Here is a 23522-nt window from a genome sequence, read left to right as displayed (position 1 = left end):
CAGATCATAACCAAGATCTACAGTACAGGAACCAACAAGTGCTACTGTATTATGGATTTATCAGAAAAAGTCACAGGAGCATCTGCCAGGTGACTGTGCCTGTGAGGTTGGGACTTCCTGCTGAAAACCAGACTGACGCCACCGTTTTGGTCCAAAACCACAATATTCACCAATGCCAAGAGCATCGTGCTGTAACACCACCCTTGGCTGCGTATATGCTGCCAGAGCAAAATCTGCGCATCTGAGTCTGCCCGTGATCTCTGCCAGCAGATTTCTGGGAATCAGAGTTTCCAAAGATGATGAAAACTGTTTTTTTCATAGTAATTGACAATTTGGTTTGGAGTATTAACTCTTCTGACAGATGAAAGATCACAACTCAAATGCTCTCAGATGAGATTCAGCAGCTTAGAGAAAACCCGTTATTTCCACTTATTCATGAAAACACATATTAACACGGTTCATTACGTATAAGTGTATGTTACACTGTAAGCATACAGTTCTGAATTATTTCTAAAAGAAATATGAAAGGAAAGAAATCCACTCCCAGAATGACAAAATATGCTCACATTCCTAAAATTTCTTACATTTCGGCCTACTTAATAAAAGTCAGCACTTCTGATATTTGGAGAGGGGTAAGGGTAAGGCCACAGGGCGTTGCTGTTGTGTCAATGTCCCACAATTTCCTGTGCAAGAGAGACAGAAGCAACCTGCATGTTCTTGCGAAAACCCAAAACCATTACGATTTTTCAGCTCAAACAAGGAAGAGGGACAGAACCCACTTCTGGTGCATAAGAAGAAACAGCGAGACAATTCAGAACCATTCAATTCACAGTCAAGCCTTGAAAGCCTGAAGGCAGCTCTTTAGTGGGTACCATTTAGCAAGAGAACATCTTGATTTTTCAGATCGAGAATCTGGTTTCTGGGACTTTATTCCTCCATTTCAACTCTTCAGCAGGCAGGAAGTTCTTCCAACTCCTCTGTATCGCTAATATTAATAATTAAAACCACAAAAAGCTTATTTTCTGCAGCACCAATCATAAAAAAAGACCAGGCAGAGAACTATTAGAAATAAGGGGTTTTTTTGCTTGCCCATTTTTTTAGAGCGTGCTGAATCTTTCAGCGTGGACTAACTGTTTCAGGAAGCTGGGGACATCATTGAAAAGTTCAGCCATTGACTTAAAATGATCGAGCACTGTAAAAAGCATTAAGAAAAAGTCACCGATAGGTAAGACAGCGCAGTGCCCATGGCAGTAAAGCGTTGCTACTCCTGTAAGAAAAAGTCATCTACAACAGCACAGGAGCCTCTGCTGCTGGTCATTTACAAGGCATTTGGTGGCTGATTTTAAGATTCAGTGCGAGAAAGGACTATCTCAGATGTGAAAAACAACAGCCTGGGCCCAGAGCAAACTTTCCTGCTGGCATTCATTTTCTGGTTAATGCAGAAAACTTAAAATAATTTTACCTTGTGCCTTGAAAAATAGGAAAAGAACATCTATGCTAAAATACATGACATTGTTGGATGATTTTAGCACATTAGGATATAAAGAATTAAATTGAGCTATATTTGATTTTCTAAGTGGCTTCAGAAGGTGCTAAGAAAGTAGAGTGGGGAAAGGGAGAGGATGCATTTGAGAGCTGATAATTGTTGGTGTTTTCCATTTCCCATCAGGCTGACACAGAGTGTGTCTCATGCAAACAGCTTTGCTGAGATCTCCCCTCCTCCAGGAAACTCGAAATTGCTGTTTGGGATTCAGCTGGCTGCTCCTTCCCCTGCTCACCGGAGACGTTTTACACACTGCTCATCTACCAGAACGGACAGACAGAGCCTCCTGCTCCAGCCCGGGAGCGATTCCCGTACACGCTTCGACTCATCTCTAAGCTAGTGGAGCAAAACATATTACTAACAGCGAGGAGTGGAGAGCCTTGAGCTGCACTGGGAAAAAGACATTTTTGTCTGCAAATTCTATAGCTTTGTGTCACTGCGTAAACCAGCCACCACTCTGTTCTCAACCACACAAATGCTGCTGACCTTATCGAGCTACAGGCATGAGAAACCGTCTGATAAGAAAAGAGAACAAAATCACCCGCCTCCCAGAAACCCTCTGCTGTGGTTCCTGTACTGCCTGCATTGTGCTGTACCTACTTCACACGCACACACATAGTTGCCATTTGACCCGTGATGCAATTTCATGTATAAAGGGAGGAAAAGGTTAGTATTTCCTTTTTGTCTCACGCTGTTCTCACTGAGGGCCCGCCAAAGCAGTGTTTCACAGAAATAAAGCAATACACTACAGATGGGTGGGACAGTTTTTCCCTATTGAGAATAAAAGCCATGATCCAGCTTTCTCTGTCCTCCATCCATTTTAATGAAGCACCTCAGCCCCAGGCTGTAACATGCAGCTGAAATAACCTAAGTTCTCCATCTGACTGATATGTCCTAACATGCAGAAGCAGAAAACCCCACGGGATGCTGTGATGTCCAAGCATGGGCTAGGAAAGAGGCTGCAGGGCACCTCGGCTCATTTCAGTCCAGCTTCCATAAGGCAACACACTGCTCCATGAATTCCCACCTCCAGTCTCCCTCCTACCCCATGTCCTTAAGTAAGAGGAAAAGAACGCATAAGGTTTGCATTTCCCATGTCAGATTTAATGAAAAACAAAAGGAAGAGAGGGGAAAAAACCCCAACACTTACTTGCACAGTAGTACGAATCCTTATTGAAAGGTTTCATACAGTGGTAACAGGTTGCTTGGGCTACAACAGAGGTTGCAGTGAAGAGATGCCCGTTTAACAGCTTCTTGTCTTTTTCCTTCTCCTTGGAATCTTTGTCCTTCTCTTTAGTCTTCTCTTTATCTTTCTCTTTTTCCTGACGAGAGAAAATGAACAAAACCCTCGTTACTTCACAGAGGTCTGTCCTCTGGTTACAAATTCTTCACTGTTTGCCTTCAGCACGACGACGACATTGATCGGCACACACCTTAACAACAGTCGTGTCTGCACAGCTTTCTGTTAAAAAACCTGGTTTACGGCCCCCATGGAAGTGAATTAGCATACTATTGACTTGCAGAGCCTTCTGCACAGGTATCTCACCAGCAGAGATGAAACTGAGTCTGTTCTGAAGGCAGCTGTTTTCTTCCACCTTTGTTTTATATCTGCTCTATAAGGACTTACCTTTTTTCTTTCAAGGAACTACTAAATACAAATATCATGTATAATGTGTATCAGACTTTCACCACAGTTAATTTTTAAGGCCAACCCTTAAGACTTGTGCTTTCCAATTGCGTTTTTAATGGAGAACACAAACTCTTCCTTGGGGCCTGTACAGTATCACTGTCAGAATATGTCCACCTCTATTTTCCTTCTGACTGGCAACTTTTTCAACAGTTTCATGCAACCCCAAGTAACTACATAAAGCTTTTTGGGTAGACTTATCTTTCACAAACTCTCAAAATATGACATCACAGAAGTGCTGAGGAACAACAGCAACGCCATCAACGATTTATCTCGTCTTCTGGGAGCCACAGTTCAACCTCTGGGTTACAACCTCAGCTTTGGAAAGATGACAACCACAGCCAGCTTCTGCAACTTTTAGCAGAGTTTTCGCTTACCTTTCTATCACTACCTGAGATAGAAAATTGCCAAATACTAAACATTTGTCACATTTTTCCCTGCAGCCTTTCATGGACTTGGAATTCTAAAGGAAACTCCATAGAAAAACTCCAGATTTGAATTACAGTCACTCCTTGTCTTTCTGTATACCACCCTACAAAACATTTACCCATACAATTCAGCTCCAGACCTGGTTTTTAACTGTTACTGCAGATTTCATGGCATCCGAAAGAGAACCTTAATCATAAAATGGTAAAGGCTTCTGTAAGCTGATAGTTGCATTTTGTTACTTATATGCCACGTGCCCTTTGCTAAATATTGTCACAGCCTAAATATCAGAGGAGCTGCCGAGCAGCCCACACGAGCAACCGCCATGAAGTGGTTAAAAGAGGTACTGAGCTCTGCAGCCACTGGGAGGGAAACTTTGAGCCTTTGATGACACACTCAAATAATTAGTAACTCATCCTAAGGTCTCCTCTCTCCCAACACACACCAGGCAAAATGCCAGTTTCTCCCTGCAAAGCCTCATAAAGTCTGTTTACTGGCCCCAAATGCTATTTTGTTCTGCAAATAAGCAAAACCAGGAGCATTACTGTATGGAATAATCCTGTCTGAAGCAGGAAACCTGCCAGGAAGAGTCTGCTTTACGGCACATCTCCGCCTTCTTTGAGCCATCGGCTCAGATCACCACCCCACGTAAACCTCCACAATTCACCGTCCGCTACCCTGCTCACCTTTAGCCACATCCAGCCTGGCAGGATTCAAGAACTAAAACTCTGCAGTTTAGTCCTTGGCCGACGGTACCAAGTTGATACCTGGAGATTTGCTCTATTGCCAGGACTTGTGAAGCTCCAGGAGAAAAGTCCAACCTATGCTCAAGGCACATCTTGTGACTCTCATGCTTAAAATGCTGAAGGAGATTCACCATCCTATATTTTAAATGTACCTGATGTTTAGTGCAAAGCCTGGTAATTCTGGAGTCTGGAATAAAACTCGTCTTCATAAAAATAACTGTAAAGAACAGTTTAACTAAAGCTGAACGACCCCAGGAAAAACAGGAAACGGGTGCAACGCTTTCAAGGAGGAAACAGCAAACTTCATACAGGGGACGCCAGCCGTAGCACTGAAATGCAAGGTCTCAAAATGAGATTTTATTTACTCCTTCCTTTTTTTTTCTGTGACAGTTACTGGAATTTTTTTTTTTTTTAAAAAAAAGGATTGTAAAAACAAAACTGTTTTCCTGTGCTATCAGGGCTGCCAGCATGACTAGAAGCACAGCTGAAGTTGCACCGATGTGCACAAACAGACACGACGGGTACCGCAACCCGGTCGGACGGCCCAAAACAACAGACTGTGCGCTGCTGCAGCGGATCCCGCTCCAAAATAACCACAAAGCTCTTACCTCCCAGTGCTTAAGTCCTACTAGCTTCACCGTTATCTGAGGTACTTCGGCAAATTTGTTCCATTTGATCGACATCCTTCCCCCACAAGCAGGGGGGCTGCTCCCCACCCGCATCAGCCCATGGTGACGGCTGGGGGGGGAACGGCAGCCAGAGAGCAGTTGAGCAAAAGGGGGAGGGCGGGACGATTGCTGCTAACTTCCTTGAAGATGATTTTAGCTACTTTGCTACTGCTTTCATCTTGCCCTACCGTGCTAAAAAAAATACAGAAAAAAAAGTACAGGCAGGAAAGGATGGGTTTAATAACTTTAGAAGTCACAAGTCAATACTAGACCACCCAATTTTAAAGGTAGAGGGTGATAAATCAAACCCTCTGTGACGTTTGGGATACAGAAAAAGTGAATTTTAACATACCTCTGTAGTACTTCAGTAAACAAAGTGCTGCAGTTTTCCCAGACAGAAAGGTTTCACGTATTTGCGCTCTCTGGTCACAAATATTCCCTGTCTCCTGCTCCTTTCAAACACAACTCTCACTATATACACTGAAATGCTGTTGGTGGTACAACACTGCCTAACAACTGCGCAGGTCACAGAAAAAAGAGAAATTACTCATGCTGATTTTTTTTGTCGTCATTTCCCAGAAAGTCTCTACCAAAATGAAGAAAATTAGTTGGTGGTTTTTTTCTAATTGACATAAATATAGCCTGTTTTACTTCACAAACATGAATCGGTGCATGCTACTGACTTCAACAGATTCACTGACTAATCCATGGGCAGCACAAGGCACGGGTGAATTCAAAAACTTCTATCAGAATCCCCTCCAGTTAATACTCCAAACACTTTCTTTATTTTTAGGATTTTTTTTTTTAAATCATTTTTCACACCATTTTCAAAAAGAGCCATTGCTCTTAGTGGGTTCAGAAGTGCTTGTTTTATGGTTCATCTTAGAAAACGATGATTTCTGGAGGTTTGGAGTTGGAAAGAAGTTGAAACCTGTCTCCCTCCTGACAGTCCAGACAGCAGCAGAAACCAACTCTTCCTGTCCAACTTCCTCTTTCAAGGTTTGTTGTTTTTCATTTTAACTCTTACAGGTTTGCATTGGCCGTAATGCTTCTGAGAAGGCAGTGTTCCCCAGAATTTTTAGGTCAAATTATTTAAATGTATAGCTGAAGCCCTAAGAATGCAAAAATTCTGCAGTGAGAAGAAATTGTAATTTTAATGATGTTATGGTTTTTTAGTTAGTAAAAATATCACAGCTGATATGAGCTGCAATTTTTTTAATGTGTATTATTGTCAGGATTTTAGAGCAATTCTTTATCAACAGCTTCAGACACAACCATGAAATTAGTGGAATCAGACTGCACCTATGTAGCAAAGTCATAGCAAGTATCTCATAGAACTTCTGTTGTATTTTCTTACCTGTCCAAACCAGATATCTATTGTGTATGTATATATGTATAAATACATCCAGTTTCTTGCTTTAGAGATAATATATCTAAATAGCAAGAACCAGTTAAAAAATTTCCAGTCTCGTTCACAGGCTGTGCAACACGCACCACAACTTCTCGCTAGTGGTTTGCACAGATGTTCCTATGTAAACGGATTTTTTTTGTACTTCACCGCAAGGAAGAGCATTGTCTTAAAGCTGCTCAGCAGCAGCTCTGAGCGGCTGGTACCTGCAGGTCGCATCTTTAAGGCAGATCCATAAAGAGGAGCTGTGCGTTGGGATGACTGATCTCACGGCAGCAGGCACCTCATTGCAAAGTTGATGCAATCTGCCAAAAATGTGTATCAAAAAGTGCACTGGACCATGAGAGCCCACAAACCCGGCTATGGTAGAGGAACAGTCGGGATGAAACATCAAGTGTTTATGTTGGGAAAGGCTAAAACCAAGTTAGTTTGTGCAGATGAAACGTGACCCCTCCCACGCACACTTCAGCCCAGCCCTATTCTGAGACGGGCACAATACTCATCATGACATATTTTGTTTCCTGTTTGCTATCCAGATTCTCATCAGAATATGTAATTACATTACATATGTAAATACATAATATTTACCAAGATATTAGCTACACATCAGCTAACTATATAATATAAACTGCCCACTGTGAGGTAAGGTGCTCTTAGCTTCTGTCAGACAGGGTAAACTGAGGCGAGATTCAAGTAAAAAGCAAACTGAGCAAAAAAACTCCAAATAACCCAAACATATATTGATGTTCAGGGGACAGTCTAAACCAACAACAGCCTGTTTGTGTGAAGTATTTACCATTATTGTAATTACTTCTGTAACCAATGCTGTTACCAGGAAATTCAGCTGTGCTGAGCAGCGCTTAACCTTCAGCAAATTAAATCCCAGGGTTTCAAGGACGGAAAATGGGAAAATATAAATATTGGCCATCACTTAAGGTCATGGCTTGTGCAACTTCTCCAGCAGTGCACAGGAACTTTGTGGCAAAGGTAAAAATAAAAGGGAAACACAATACAGCCTTCAGCAGCCAGTCCCTTCTCACAGCTCCTGTCCTTGTTTTATTAAGCACTGCCCAGGTTCTGTAAAAATCACACCCATCAATCACTGTAAAGCCATAACTCACGCCAGGGCACAATCTATTCTCTATAATAAATGAAGCTTCATTCTGTGGGGAAAAGAAGCCAAAACAGGAAAACTTCATTTTGGGGTGCTAAAATTTCCCATGCTGCTACTCCCTATCATCCCACAGACAATCTTCCTCTCACAAAAGCAAGAAAGGAAGAAAAAAGAAAGTCAGGCAAAGACATAAATAGCACCCTATGGAAACACACTGAAATACAGAATACATCTCTGCTACCTATAGGTATTTCTTGGCTGTATAAATCACAAGAAGTACTTACTTTGCTCTTCTTGCTGCTGGACATTTTATTCCTGAGGTAGCTGAAGGTGCGACTGACTTTTGTTCCACTTTTACCAGCAGGGACACTGCTGCTCTCTTCAGATATGCTAAAATAAAGAGAGAGGTTGCTTTTATTTTTTTTTTTTCTCCCAAAGCATATATTAAATGGATAGATGATTTTTTAAAGGACAAATGCATTTACTATCCAACAGAGTCACAGGTTGCTTTATGGTGTTATGCAAGAGAAGGCAAAGTGAAGACAAAATGCCAATCCAGTAATGTGTTGTATGTTTCGCAGAATCCTTTTATCTGTTTTTAGACACTCTCCTTTCTCAAACCGTGCCACAGCACCCTCTGCTGCTCCCGAGCCCAAATAACCACTAAGCAGTTTGAGCATCTGCCCATTTGCATGGCCAATACTGCAGTTATACAGTCACTCTTGGCACTTAATCATCAATATTTCAAACATGGAGCAGACAAAAAGGGATAAGACGGGCATTTGTCCTTTAAAGAGAGATCCCCTTCCAGAGAAAGGCATCTAATGAACTCTGAAAAGGCAGTGAGCATCTTTAACAGAAACCACACTGTCTACAAAGCCTCCCCTGAGAAATGAGAATACCAATACTAAGTAACAAAAAGCAATGGTTATTTGTATTAATTTAGGCATTTCTGGGACACCAGATATTTTCTGCCAGTCTTTACATGCACAGGCTTGTAACTTCTTTGGCTTCTATGAAAGAATAAGAAATGACAGAGGAAACTATTATTGCATTAAAGGACACAGTCTGTCAATAGGAAGTACAATGCAAACCAAAAGCAGGATGACAGAAAGACAAATGAAATCAAGGAGGAGAAACCAGCAGAGGTGAAGAGCCTCCCAGCCACAAAACAAAGCTGAAGCTATCGGAGTGACACAGAGACCAGACACCCAGCTCCTGTGGTGCCACAAGCGCCCTTCCTCCAGGGAAGCGCTTCTAAAGGCAGCACCCACCAGGAAGATTATCTCCTCTCTACAGCTTGCAAGGATGAAAAGTAACGCACAAAAACATGATCGTTTTGTACTTTGTTACAGAAATGTAGATAGAGTTAATGAAAAAGAGGAACAACTACTTCTAGCATAAAATGTAATCTGTTTGGTAATAGATAATCTGATATAATACTATCTACGAATAAACACAAAGCCTTGTTAGAGATAAGACCTAAAAGACACTTCCATATTCTATGATCTAAAATATCCTCCAGCCTTTAGACATACTGGACTGATTGTCACAAGCCTGACTCTTGCAATTTCAGCTGAAGCGCATGGGTGCCAGGAAAGATTTTGGGTGTCCAAACCAGAGCCCATTGCAGGAGTCCCAGCAGAAGAGCCATGGTACCCCCCGAATACTGTACCTCTGAACTGAGGAACCCGCGGGGCCGCCGAACGCCTGCGTACCTGCAAAATATCGGAGGGGTGGGGGGGATGACATGTTAGACTGTGATCTTAGCCCGTGGGTTTTAAAAACATAGCTTGTATATTTGGACGGTTCAAGAGGAAGGGGAAATGTTTTCCAGAAGTGAGTGTTTAGAATAGATTTCATGTGCTCAGGATAAAGCCTGTTCCCTGTATCCTTAGGTGCTCTCAAATTAGATGCTGAGGTGAAAGCCTGCTTTAGTATTTTTATCGTTCTTCAGCTATTAAGCAAAAGATGTGCATTTGTTAAATTTGCTAGTCAATTGGGGTGTCTGATTCAGAACTGCCAATTTAGTGACAATAGGTATAAATGAGAATCATTCTGCCACAATGCTTTTATTTATACACCACTAGAAAGAACCTATTGTACAACACATCCGGGTTTCATGTATAAAACTTTTCTGCCTGATAAAATTATAGTTCATTTTCCCATCAAAATCCTGAAGTACTTCATAAAGAATAAGGGAAACAAGGGAAGCCTTATTCCGTTTTCGACGAAACAGAACCAGCCTAGGGCTTAGTCACACAACACTGTGCTTGAGGAAAGTCTGACTTGTGACATGCAGCTGAAGTCCTGCCAGTGACAGAAATGTTCTTTATACCACAAGCAACCTGCCTGCACAATGCATTTGGGGCAGATTAGGCAGCTGATACCAGAACCATTGAAGAATACTGAAAAATCAGGATGAAAGAGAAGAGAGGGCTCTCTCCAGAGTAACTGGGCTTGTCAGGACTCTAAAACCCCTCAGTACAAGCACTGTTTGCAGCCCTGTCTGAAGCTCAAGAAGCAGCATGACTGATCGTCGTATTGGGTTTCTGCACATACGTTGTAAGAAATACAGTCTTTTGGCTTCAAATTCCGTTAACATACTAAAGCTAAGGGTGAAGGCAAAAGAGTCACTTGACATCAGAGGCAAAGATGGTTCTCCATTCAAAAGCAGTTAAGTGCATTAGGAAAAACTGTGCACATACAATGTTATGACTTATGATTCTAAAATACAAATTTTCCTATCTGCTGATTGAAGTGTCAACACAGCCTGAGACAGAAATGTCCTTTCTTCATATGGAGAAACTAAAGTACAGGCATACACCATTACCTAATCCATGCCTGGAGATCTCTGTTAATATCTCCCTTGCAAAATCTTTCATCTAATTAATGATCTATCCCAAATACATCAAAGTTGTTAATACTGTAACGTATCTCAAATGAAGTCTACTATGCAATTTCCTGACTCTGCTGGGTTTTTACATAGTATCGACTACCTAAGCACCTACTAAGATTCCACAAGTAATTTGCAGACTCCCAGCTCCACGGTTCACACTCTGGTTCACATTCAGCTCCGGTTTGCTTTCAACATGGGTTAAGCTACCACAGTGTGTCCTTTTTTGTATTAGATTCATCAGTTCAACTGGATTTAAGTATTTCACAAATCTTTTTGTTTCTTTGTGGTTAATGTAAGAAATATGAATGAAGACTTAATCAAGAGCTGTAATAATGTCATATTCGTGACTTTTTCAGCACCGTGAGAAAATACATTGCATAGGAACTTGAATTATGTACTATTTATCTTTTACTGAAATAGTGTTTTATCTTAAAAGTGGAGGATTCTTGACACTTGGATCCAGACAAAAATCAAGGTGAGAGTGTGTTTATGATTTTGTATGTTAGTTTACAATATAACATCATGTGATCGTGATCAACATTCTGCTGCAAGCTATAAAGCCCAAGAAGATGAGCAGAGAAAAGCACACATTTTCTCACCCTCAGGGGAATTTTTTTGGTAGAAGGCGAAAAAGGCTGCTTATTTCTATAATTTTTGTGTTTCCCATCATAACCAGGTTCAAAACTGAAATGCTACAACTGATTTCACAGCCCACAAAATAAGGTAGTTTTGTTCAAAGGCCAGAACTGCTATCTATGTCCAATGTATCTGGGCTAGCAGCCAAATTCTGGCGTACTTAAGTGAACACCTTTTAAGCATCACCCACCAAAATTATTTCATATGGCAGCTGGACTTGAAATAATTCATCAAGGTTCATTAGTCAGAAAGCAGTGACCAGACTAGGATATCGCAAACGAAAGAAATCAGCTTGTGACAACTTTATGCTGGCAGTAATTAAAGTTCTGTGGGTCAAGAAATCCAGAGGCTTCATAATAATTATCTGAAATGCACAGACTGGCTCATCCAGCCATCTGAAATCCACATCTTAAATACATTATATCAGACAAACTGCAACTAATTGTCCATACTCTAGAGAAGAAAAGGCATGGAGATGTTGAGGAATGGTGACTGAAATGCAAGTGCTAACACATCCATCCTCTCATGAGAAATGAACCCTGAAGATGTGAGAAAATAAACTGGTCTGGGATTACTACATGAAAAATTCCCATTGCAAAAGCGTTCTTATGAATAGCTGTGGCTAAACCAACCTTTCTATAAAGTCACCACAGTACCCTCAAATATGAGGGAATAAAACACATGTAAAGAAAACAACATTTTTGTTTGAGACAATATCCAACATTACTCTAAGTGCTCTCAGGAACATCAGCACTGTTGAGGGAGAGAAGAGAACTCCTGGCTAATACAAATACCCCCCAAAATTGCTGTATCCTAACATGACTCTAAGGAATCACTTCACTGTTTGGATGCTGAAAACAAGTAAAATTTAAAAAACCCCACAACCACCAAAAATACAATTGAAAAACCAAATCCACCAAAAAATTCAGCTAAGAGTACTTTTTACCGTGGGAGCATGACACCAGTGTACAGTGTACATTTGTGGGGACCATGAATTGTGAGTTTTGTTAAAGGGCAGAAGAGGGGGAGCTGAAGTGTGAAGGTGGGTAATATCACACCTGGGAGGAGCACAGGACTTTCTTGTAGGAAGGGACAACTGCGCAGTAAAGACTGGGCATGGAAAGGAGGAGAATTTAGATACTGACAACATGGATGGTGTGGAGACTTTTAAAAATTCAGTAAGCAACCAAAATCTGTTGGACTGGAAAGCAGTTTCCCTCATCCCACTATGGACATGAGGGATGTGAGCTTGTTTCCTTGCAAACCTTTTATTTGAAACAACTAATGCAGCTGCTCTGAATTTTCTCTTCAGATAGTGAATTATCTGTTCTGGTTTATTTCAACAGTCTAATAAAACATACTTAAGAAATAGGAAGCATTTTCAATTATCTTTGATAAGCCTATTTTAAAAGACAAGAGGAGTCTAAATTAATTCAATCTTCTGCCTTAGTTGGGTTTCTTTTAGCATCCCAGTTTGCAGGAGGAAAAAAAGCAACCATATAACACTTGCTTGTTTCCCAACAAAACTATTCTGATGATATCAGGACCTAGATATAAACACCTTGGCCACAACGTATGCTTTTTGCTCAGTAGGGGAACTGTGAAGTTATAATCAAGATTTGCAGAATTTAATATCAGAGCTTCTCTCCCACTTCCACTGAGCAATGTACTCACTCTCACCTATGGAGGGCAAGGATCTACCTCTTCTTTTAACTCCATGCACTGCCACAATCTCAAGACAAGCATTTTTGTTTTAATAAAAAGGTAATGACTATATTGGTGGTCAGATTGGTTGATATTTCCCACATGCATACAGATCAAAACTAACTAGACGAGACACGATGATGCTGATGTACGAGACTCTTTGGATTACAATCCTTTTATTCTGCCATTAGCTAGTATTCAGATACAGGACTAAGATAATGCTGTTAGACATCATGCAATAGAAAGATTAGTTCCATACTTGCAAGGTGAAACTTCAAGGTCTAAAGCAGAAAACCAGAATTCCCTTTGTTTCCACCCATAATGGCTGCAATGCACAGAAAACAATTACTTACTATCCAACTCCTCCTCCTCATCACTGGAAGAAGAGCCAATAGAAAAGAGAGTTTTAGACTTAGGAATGAGTGGAGAGATGCTGAAGGAGAAGGAGATTCGTCTCGATGGTCGAGTCCGGCCCTGAGCTGAGAAGTGGGTTAACAGCAGACATTAGAGCATGCTTGAAAATGCATTTAATAATAAAAAGGAGAGGAAAGCGGCCAAAGGAAACTAAAACCAAAGCAAAGGAAATGTCTGCAAAGCAGCTGGTTTCTGAAAAGGCACAAGGAACAAAGAATTGAGAACGTGCAAATTCCAGGGGATGCAGGTTTCTGAGGATGCAGGTCTCGCTGCATGCATAAGTCGAGGTTCAAGGCTTTCTCATCTTTGCTGTCATCTTGTTATAGGAACTCTTTATGAAGACTTACATGTGAATGTTATTTTTCCACAAAAATACCAACAACTTAGTGGATCTCTGAACAAAAGGCATCTGCTTCACTGGGATAACTGCCAGGGTATCAAACTAGAACAACTCAAGATACTTGTTTAATGGTGCTTTTTGCAATAAAATGACACCAAACCTGTTGGCTATACCAACGATAACTTATCTGAAATGTTGACTTTATCCACTCGGGGAGGTTCCTGCCACTCCTACCTCTGAAAAAAGCCAACACTATTTCAGTAATGTTATACCCTAAAAAGCTCCCAGCTTTAAAAACTAAGAAACCTAAATTTCCTTTCTTTTTCAAAATAGAAAAAAACAAGCACCTCTTCTCCTGCCACCTTCTACAACTCACACTCCCTGTTTTAAAGAAACAGCTCAAACACAAGAAAAGCCTCTCTGCACCCTCTCCTGTTCTTGCCTGGAAAAACTCTACCAAACACAGTGCCAAACTCAGCAATCAGTCTGCGACATCAAATCTCCCATTATCAGTAGGATAATGACAAGTTCAGTCATCTTCTCTCAGACATGTTAGTGCTCTGTCTTCTGCTTATTTCAATTTGTGAAGTTATATTTATCTTGCAGTACTATGCACTTTTTCAGGAATCCCTGCTATTCGGTCATACCCTCCATCAGCAAACTTTGCAAATTAAGAGGTTTTACTGTAAATCCTGTTTTAAAATAATTTATTTTTAAGAGCAGCTCTTGCATAGCAACAGCTTTGCAACAACTCTTTGTAAGTACAGTCTTCTCTGAAGAGATGTAGGAGCCAACTAGCCACTGTGAACTGAAATTGCTACACAGCCTCTTCTAGAGATGCTCAAGGGTTACATTGCCCAAAACTTCTCATTGTACAAGTACAGGTGGAAGTCTCGGAGCTGTGACTTGGGCAGTGTCAGGTTGCTGGATACCCATCACTCACAGGGTACATCAGTGTGTCCTCAGGAAAGATGACTGGGACTGGGCTTGGGAAACTCTGTCCCTGGGACAGGTCTGACCTAAGGGGCCAACATTAAGCATCCGTATTAAGCATCTTCTGTGCATATATTTAGGCACTTTTAAGTCATTCCATGGCACGGATAAATCAATTTGCTTACATAACAGGGAAAAGAGGCTAAAGACTTTATCGGTATTAAACTTCAGAGAGAAAGAAGTAGCAACTATTACTCCCTTTCAATAAAACATGGCCTTTCAGCCACATGCAAATAGAATTTTTGTATTGCTGATATTGTACCCCAGAATTGAATTCAGAATTTAAAAATACTATCTGAGGAACAGCCAATGCAATGCAAACAATGCAAAGCAAACTCCCCTGAAATTTTCCTTCAGCCATTAGTCATAAATGGCAATCGCCTAGAGACAATCTGACCAAAGTTATGTGCACGCTTTTCCAATGTAAGCAGAATAACCCTAGAGGGACCCAATGAAAGGCATTTAAATTGAAGAATTCTTAGGAAGATTAATGCATTGATTTTGTTTAGACTGCCTTTCAAAGGAGTTGTGCTAGTGTCCGAGACCTGAAGGACATGACTAGCCAACACTGCTTGCTTTCTTCTGTAGTCTACTGTCTATTTAGACTGAAAGTCAAAATGAACAATAATACTTTACTGTAAATAGAACCACCTCCTCCAGCACAGTTCAATTCAACTTCCATTTCAGTGGTTTTATTTATAGCAGTTCCTGGCTTTATAACAATGCTCCACACTGGAAATTTGCTATTCCAAAGCCCAAGGCAGTCTTCTGAGCACTCCAGCCAACAGCTCTTGTGACCTCCCTCTATAAAATGCTGAAAGATTAACAGTTGTGAATGGCTGAAGCAGCTCTTGGAACATCTGAGACATCAGATGGAGTGTGGGTTAGAAACTCAGTCTTGGAAATTACTCCTGTCTCAGTACATATGAGAATAAACAAAAAAAAAAAGAGAAAGCCCTCCATATGTTTATTAAATTTGACTCAGTTTTTGAAGCTTTTGTGCAGAACATGTTGCTTCCTTCCCATTCAGACACATTTGCAGGGATCAGCAATTTTTTCTTTCCAACACTTACCACAAAATTATGCAAGTAGAATGAAGAATTAAAGTTTTCCTAGAATTCACCTCCGTGAAATCAAGGATTTATTCTTGCATAACTCTGACGTATTCTGCTGCAATAACACGAATGTCAAACCTAGGTGATACAAGGGAGTTTATACACTGAGACCTTCTTGTAAAAGGCACTAAGCTGGTTCACGTGTACTTACGGTCACAACTCTGGTAACACTATTCCTCTTTCACAGTGACTGAGGAAAGTGATTTAATGAAGTTTCTGAAGTCAGGAAAGTGTCAGAGTTGGGAAGAGAATCAGTGACCTGAATTTTCAAGGTGAGTAATCCTCTTGGACACTCACGTCAACTGCCTCAAATGCATTCATTTTCAGAAGCTACGCCCCTACAAAAATGAGGCACTTCTGAGGTGTTGCAAATTAACTACTGAGAAAATAGAACACACGGATGCGTTAGTCATTTTTAACTTTACTGTCCAAAACTCACATCCACCTCAAATCAGAAGACTAACCCTGCCCCTCTAGATTGCTTTGTACATTTTCCCTTTTCCTTGTAGTCCAGCTCTAGAAGATGATGGGATAATCAAACCTGTCTACCAACAGCTCAGGCCTTAATGGTGTTCTTAGCGTGGGTCGTAAGACAGAGAAGAACAGAAAGGCGGCAAGTTGTCTGATTCCAAGATGGAGGCGCAAATCCTCCATGGGCCTGAAGCAAAGCATCAAGGGAGAGGGAGACGAGTCTCGGCCGGCCGGCTCTCTCCGCCACCAAGAGTCTGTTTTCTGGGGGCTAGCTGAGTTATTTATGGTGTTTGGTTAGCAACTGGATGCAATGCCAATAAATGGGTTGTTTCCCACCAAACAAAAACATACAAAAAACCCCCAAAGGCCTTCAGCCCAAGGAGGAAAGAGGGTGACACCATGACACAAAGCAAGAGCCCGTCTTTCCACAGAACGGATGGGACAGCGTTTTGGTTACTGTGGCTGGGGGACACGTCCATTAGGCCACATGCTTATTAATAATGAAATAACAAAGGTGAAGAACTTAAAAAGTCTCCTACAAAGCACAGTCTCTGTGAGTGTCCTCCAGTAAGCCTCATAAATTAATAAAACACCTTCCTTAAAAGCACCTTTCCCTTGTTCAGCTTTGCAAGGAAGAAGCATGTTAATAAAGAGGAAAAGATCAGAGACCATCACTGATTGACAAGACATAATCTGAAATGTCAATACAGTTTCTGGTTGGCAAACAATAAGATGAAAACATGTGTAACGTGACCCTTCCTAAGCACATGCAGCTGCAGCCTTCTGAATGACTTTTTCAGCTGAAAGAATCAATTCAGTCAAGTTGCAAAATTAAGTGCTTGTTATCATTTCAATTAAGCAAAACTGAAAATGTTCACCCTAATCATCTGTTGTTATTTTCTCCAGGAATGAGATAAATTCAATAAATTACACTCAAGTGCCCCAAAACATGTAAGTCAAAATAAACAGACACAAACTCCCTCAAGGAGACCAAGACATGGATTCTCAAGTTTCCATACTAGGTGTTAGGAAACAGACCGCCTTAGCTTGATGAAGAACTTCTCTAACACTGGAGAGAAATAAAATATGGCTCTAAATTGAACAAGTTCTGCCTTTCCACCTGCAATTCCATGCAGCAGTGAAACATATATTTCACATAATATAGGAAAGCAAAAGCAGGTACTAGCAAATTCTGCCTTGGGGAGGTAGCAAATTATACTTAGTAACTGAGATGACAGAATGGATAAGGATAATGGAAAATTGCATTACTCACTGTCCAGCACTGGTTTACTAATCGACATTAGAGACATAGATTTGGTCAGTGGAGATGAAACAGCGGAAGAACAGAAATTAAATCCTTGTGGCTGCGATGTTTGATGCATCTGCAGAACAGAAAATAACCACATTGAGCAAATATGTCAAGCACGACAGCACTATCCCAACTTCAGATCACAGTTCAGTGCTCATGCTCACTGAAATTCTCACTTTCAAACAGTGGGAACTTGAAATGATTCCGGTATGAGGTAATAGGTGAGAAATGTGAAGATTACAAAAACTGCAAGCAGTGTCACACAGGTGAAATGCAACATTTTGTTTTGTCTTTTAAGTGGAAGACAACTAATCATGCAACAAACAGAGAGACTGTCTGCTTGATATTCTTGCAAGGTATTATGAGGTGGATATTGTTAATTGCCTGACGGTCACTGAAATTACCACAGTGATTCCAACTCCTCAGCACAACTGGACTGTGGTTTGACATGGTAAAAAATCTGATGCTTAGCAGTGTGGTCCCCAAAAATGCCATTCCTCAAAGCAAGAGAAGCCGTGAAGAGACTTGACATAACAGTTCTCACAGGCCAGATCTTGTAAGACCCGTTTCCTACCTTGGTGTACAGCAATAACTCCGTGAGACAAACAGACTGTCTGGCTAATGATTCTGGCATAAAGCCAGAAAATACTATGGCTGAAACTTCAAACTCAGAAATCCAGTGTATTTATAGCATTTCAGACTACTTTACCTGGTGGTCGTAGTTTCTGATTTCCCCTTGCTCCAGTTCTTCAGTGAGTAAGACCAGGGACCCACACTGACTGCTGGCAAGCCGACTCCGGCTGAGGTCTTTGGAACTCAAAGAAGCAGCCTCCAAGTTTGTAGAGGGCTTCTTTTTCTCACCAGAGTCTCCAGCAAGGCCTTCTAGGCTGTAACTGAAGAGAAACCATGGAGGTTAGATCCTGACGAACCCTGAGACTGGTGTCTTTCAGCACATACCACCTTCAGGTGTAAAACACAAGGCTGTCACTAACTGAACTGTCCAGGGAAACGCTGATGTTATTCCTCAGCATGCTCCTTCTCAATAAGCAAGTGCGGATAGCAGTGGAGAGGTTTCTATTTTTCAATAACAAATATGGCAGCTGAGGAAGCACACTCTCTTCTCACCTGTACAAAACAGCCCCTCTTACACATGACTATTTCCATCCGATGTATCTTGGACGCGATATTCTGACTCTCCTGCTCCTCATGCCCAAGCATCAATAAACCCACTGCAATACCAGTTTGGGTTAATGTGCAAGCTTTACAGATTCACCTCCTGGTACACTTGCACAACTCTGGGGCTAATGTTTGGTTTTATGCAGACAAAGTCCTGCTCTCTTGAAACAAGGTCTACCCTCAATATATATCCCAACTTGACGCTAACCGTGACATCTAAGTGGCCAACAAGCTAACATATAAGCAAATGAAAGGGAATACACACTGTAGATTGTACAGATTATTTAAACAATGAGAGGACCTTTAAATTCAGGTAGACTTGCACAGCAGCAATTAATGTTCTTCATTGCTTTAGAAGCATTAAGTGGCTGATATATATGCACCTTCAAAGCAAAAATTGCAATAAGTCTTAAATAAGATTTAGGTTTTTTTTTTTAAAAGACTTTTTTCATGTTAGTTAATGAGAATGAAGACTGACTGAGGCATTTACAATTTAATCTGCTTTAGGAAAATTTTAACTCAACACTGTCTATCAATAGCAGGCATTCTGAAGTTAATTCTAAAACACCTGCAAAGAGAAATCAGTCCCATTTCTATGGAACATTTAGAACAGAGAAACATATTTTTCTTGCATCCCAAAGTGATAATAATGACATTAGATAGTGCAGAAGAAAAATAATGTATTTTATTATGACACAAACGCCTCAAACCTGCAAACATTAAATAGCCCATTAAATACTCAGCAGTTGGTAATACTGGCCTGCAATTGTTGGTTGGGGTATACAGACAAAATGTAATTAAGTCTGTAATAGAAGGACAGATTGACTTCTTTCTCAGTATCTACTCTTCAGAAAAAGAGCTTGACAGTTCTACCCACAACCAGCAAGAACTGCCAGAAGAAATGAGAAGCTCTAAAATCTGGGAGAGTGGCTTCCAGTTATGCTAATATGCAATATCAGGTAAAAATCTGACCTGCAAGCATCAGTCCCAACTCCAGGACTTAAATGCCTGGGAAATTTTGATCTGTGGCTATCAGATTAGTTTTTTACAGAAAGCTTTATATGATTAGCCTCTTTGAAGAAGAAATCACATCTTTCAATTTACAAAGAGCAAGTCTGTATGAACTTAAATCCTTTATGAAATCTGTCCAGAACAAAGCAGCGTTGAATCACATTAACTCTCGTTTTGATTCTTTGGCTGTCACGATTATTGTTATGATCATTTCTGCAGAAAAAAAACACGCCTTAAAATCATCACAGAACAGAGCAGCTCAAACCAACAGTGCAGCTTCTTTAACGCTCGAGGCCAGTGAAAAGCAGCCCCCACCTTCACCTGCACACCAGTTCACAAGACCCATTCCCAAGACTAATTGCTGAAAAAGCAGACGAAGCAAACAAACACGTGCACGCTTCAGCCAGAGCAGCAGTGGAAAAGACGATGTACAAAAAGCTCATGACAGGGTGTTTGCAGTGCTCCTTTGCTGCTGCTGCACATTTATTTATACCATACCTTCTACAAGTAAAGTCAGGACCCATGGCAATGAATTGTACACCAGAGGGACACCAGCTCAAACTAGGAACATCAAAAGAGGCAAAGAAAGGAAAAGGGCTGTGATTATTGGGTTGTTATGGAACAGGGGAATGTTAAAAGACTCTCACTGTTGCATATACTAAAAAAACCCCAAACAAACTCAGATGTAATGCAGTAACTAATATATACTTCTGACTGCCGGAACACAGCAAAGTGCCCCAAGGGACTGAGGTTACCACTGAGCAGGTAGCAGGACAGCCCATGCTTCCCCCAAATAGACCCCCATCGGCAAGTACGCAGTGTACGGGAGAAACTACTCCTTGTGGGGAGGGATGTTTTTGGGGAAAACAAGTCTGAAACACATCAAATCCAATTTTACATATGTAATCAACCGCAGCTCTTGTGTTAGTAATTATTAGTATTTTTCTGGTATCTCTCATCCCCAGATCAGAAAAAGAATTCCTTACAGATATTTAATAATTTAAGTCTCCTCCATATAAGTATTAATAACCTCAGGGTACACTTGGAAAAATAAGAGGAGAGTTACGTTCTTAAATGCTGCACAGCAAATCAGTAAAAGAGGCTAGAAGAAAAAAATCAGGCTTGTCTTACTATCAACTTGAGTAAACCAGAGTCCTTCAAATAGTACTTTGACTAGAAAACCTTTCATCTCCCATACCGCAAAAGAGTCCCAAGTTGCACTAAGAAATGCAAATACAAAATGCAAATATTTTGGTTGTCCTTTCAAATACCACTTTTGTTATTTTTTTCTCTGTCAGGTCATGGCCCAATTGCAGGTTTTGCAGACACAGAGGAATCAATCTTCTTGTCAGCTATGGAATATAAAGGACCCCTAAATCCCGGAAAACCTGTCCAGGAAAGATACGTTGTCTGAAGGGAATTTTGCATCAGCACAGATGTGCCAGAGCAGCACTGCACAAGTCCTGCTCCCAGCCCCTGGCCCGTGATCCACACAAGGAGAGGACAAGGCCAGAGCACGCTTTGCTCCAGGCCACGAGCCTCCAAAAAGGGTAGAACAAGCCATAAACATCCCTGGGCCAGGATTTGTGAGTGCCAGAAACCTCCCAGGGCACAGAGGAATGTTTAAAGCCACTGACTGCATCATCCCATGCCAAGTCCTTGTATAGTTCCCACATACAGTACAACACTGGAGACATTCAGGAAGGGTTTGATGGTTGATGTTCAATGGCGGAGTTCAGATAATTGCTACCGGGTTTATTAAGGTGTTAGTTGGGTGAGGACACACCCCAAAGCTCCAGGTGTGCTTCACCCGCATTCTTCATGAAGATGTACTTCCCCATAACATGCCAATATTTCAGGTACTTCATCATCACCCAACTAAACCATGGTGGCAGAGGGAAGTATTAGTGAGGGACGGACAGACTGAATATTTGGTTGAGACTATAAAATAACCAAGTGCTTGCCACAGCAAGCCCATCTCCATTGTACAGCTCAGTATGCACTTGCAGGCTTGGGTTCAGTCCCCCAGGGTGGTCAGTAAAACCCATCCAGTGGTAACTAGATGGAGGCTGAGAAAGTATCCCAAGGAAGATATCAGACATGGTTCCTCTCTTTGTGCTCCCCCCAGTCATCTGCTTGGGGCTCCAAGACTGCTGGGCTTGGTGGACCCTTGGAGCGATGCTGATGTTGACTTGTTTGCAAAAGTCAATAATTCTTGTGTGGTCACTTAAAAATTGAAGGAGAGAGGATTTTCCTTGTTAAAGAAATTACGTAACATTTACATGAGGTTCTATGACCATTGCCATGCTACAGTTACAATCCCAAATCCTGAAACTGCAGAGAAGGGAGGCAGAAAAGAGGACAGAGAAGGAGAGGAGCCATGCACACATGTAGGAGGAAGCCTGGCAGTGGCGGCAATGTCTCAGAGGAGGATAAAGACCTCTTGGCAAGAGCTGTGGAGGGCAGAGTCCTATAGAATTACAGTCCTGCTGAGAAGCCACCCACATCTGTTGGCAACACCATAAAAACCAAACAAGATCAATGTAGAGCATGCAAAACCCCTTTACAGAAGAAGACTTGGAGCAGGGGGAAAGAGATATTATATATTAATAAGTCGGCCTTGTGGGAGAGCATAAAGTGTTGGAATTAGTTTCAGGCAGTTGCTCTGCAACTGGAGTTATAGAGGGTGATATCAAAATGGTTGGGAGGCCAGAAAAGAATAAGAGAGAATGCTTATGAAAAAACTACCACACACTTCAGATATGACTAGGTATTTTAGGTTGCCTATTTGAGACATTTTCTTTATTCTACGTGTAAGCTCAGTGTTTCAGGATATTATGACTCAAGGCTCCTCTGCAGGAGCTGTGTGATTATTAACAGACAACTGGTAAAAAGATGTTCATTTGCATGAGCTGCAGAGACGAGCGATGCACTTCCTCCTCCAGAGCACAGATTGATGCAAATAAAGTGGCTTCGTAGAAGCAAAAAAGCACGTTTCTTCTTGTGCCCCCTTTTTTGTTCGTAATTCTTTTTTAACAGCCCTCTCTTGAACTGTTCAGCCCTGCTCATACGGGTTCATTTATGCTGACGCATGGTAAGGCGTGGTGACTTTTTTGGTAGTAACATTATGGTAACATTTGATGGTAATGAATATATACACACACACTACATTATTATATAATAATACTATTATTTACAATGTATGTTATATAATAACATACATTACCGTCATGTAAATGTTTTTTAACATCACAACATTTGGAAATGTGGTAGCTTGTTTACACGCACACGTGTAACCCCATCCATTCCAATGGAAGCAAAATCCTGAGTTAACCTGCCACAGGAGGAGAGGCAGCGAGCGGTGGGAGATGAGAAGAGGATGAACCGCTGAAAGCGAGAGGTTAAACCTCTCTGGTTGTTTTAGCCTAAAAATGTGTAAGTGTGGACAGCCCACATGTCTGCTATGTCAAAAATTAAGTGTCCTATTTTATATGTTAATAGACGACACAAAGGTTATGTGAGTGAAAATGCGTATCTGCAAGATGCATGAGGAACTGAAAGTTTGCTGTACAGAAGAAAAAAGAGCTTATTTTCTATTTTTTTAGGAGGACGGTTTCAAAAAAAAACAGCAAAAGAGCAAAATTAAAGCCATTTAATTAAATCAGCTGCAGATCTGCAGAGTATCCCCCAACTCTGAGATGGTGTCTGATGCATCCCCTCCCCAGGTGACCCTCCTGCAAGTCTTGGCAGGAGTCTCTGATGTGCTTTAAATCCAAATTATGCACATGCTCTCAGGTAAAAAAATACCTTAAAATAATGCCAAATCTTACCTGTGGCAAAACCTAACAAAATGACGTCTGAG

At 41.1% G+C, this 23522-nt stretch overlaps 1 protein-coding gene across 18 annotated transcripts in view; it reads right to left on the bottom strand.

Moving 5' to 3' along the window:
- The window catches only part of AKAP13 (A-kinase anchoring protein 13), a 215210-nt gene that overhangs the window by 25504 nt on the left and 166184 nt on the right, over positions 1-23522 (bottom strand). For 10 of the 18 annotated variants that reach the window (XM_071814007.1, XM_071814010.1, XM_071814015.1 and 7 more), the window contains 7 exons: positions 20159-20221; positions 18183-18366; positions 17438-17546; positions 13185-13310; positions 9268-9310; positions 7877-7982; positions 2694-2865 (listed from right to left, as the gene is read on the bottom strand). In XM_071814007.1, coding sequence (XP_071670108.1) covers positions 2694-2865; positions 7877-7982; positions 9268-9310; positions 13185-13310; positions 17438-17546; positions 18183-18366; positions 20159-20221 — 803 coding nt within the window. The remainder of the gene's footprint in view (positions 1-2693; positions 2866-7876; positions 7983-9267; positions 9311-13184; positions 13311-17437; positions 17547-18182; positions 18367-20158; positions 20222-23522) is intronic. The other 8 variants (XM_071814013.1, XM_071814017.1, XM_071814014.1 and 5 more) reach the window with 2 other exon arrangements.

Source organism: Patagioenas fasciata, chromosome 12 (genome assembly GCF_037038585.1).
Source record: "Patagioenas fasciata isolate bPatFas1 chromosome 12, bPatFas1.hap1, whole genome shotgun sequence".
Classification (NCBI taxonomy): Eukaryota; Metazoa; Chordata; class Aves; order Columbiformes; family Columbidae; genus Patagioenas; species Patagioenas fasciata.
This window is presented reverse-complemented; position numbering and strand designations above follow the sequence as displayed.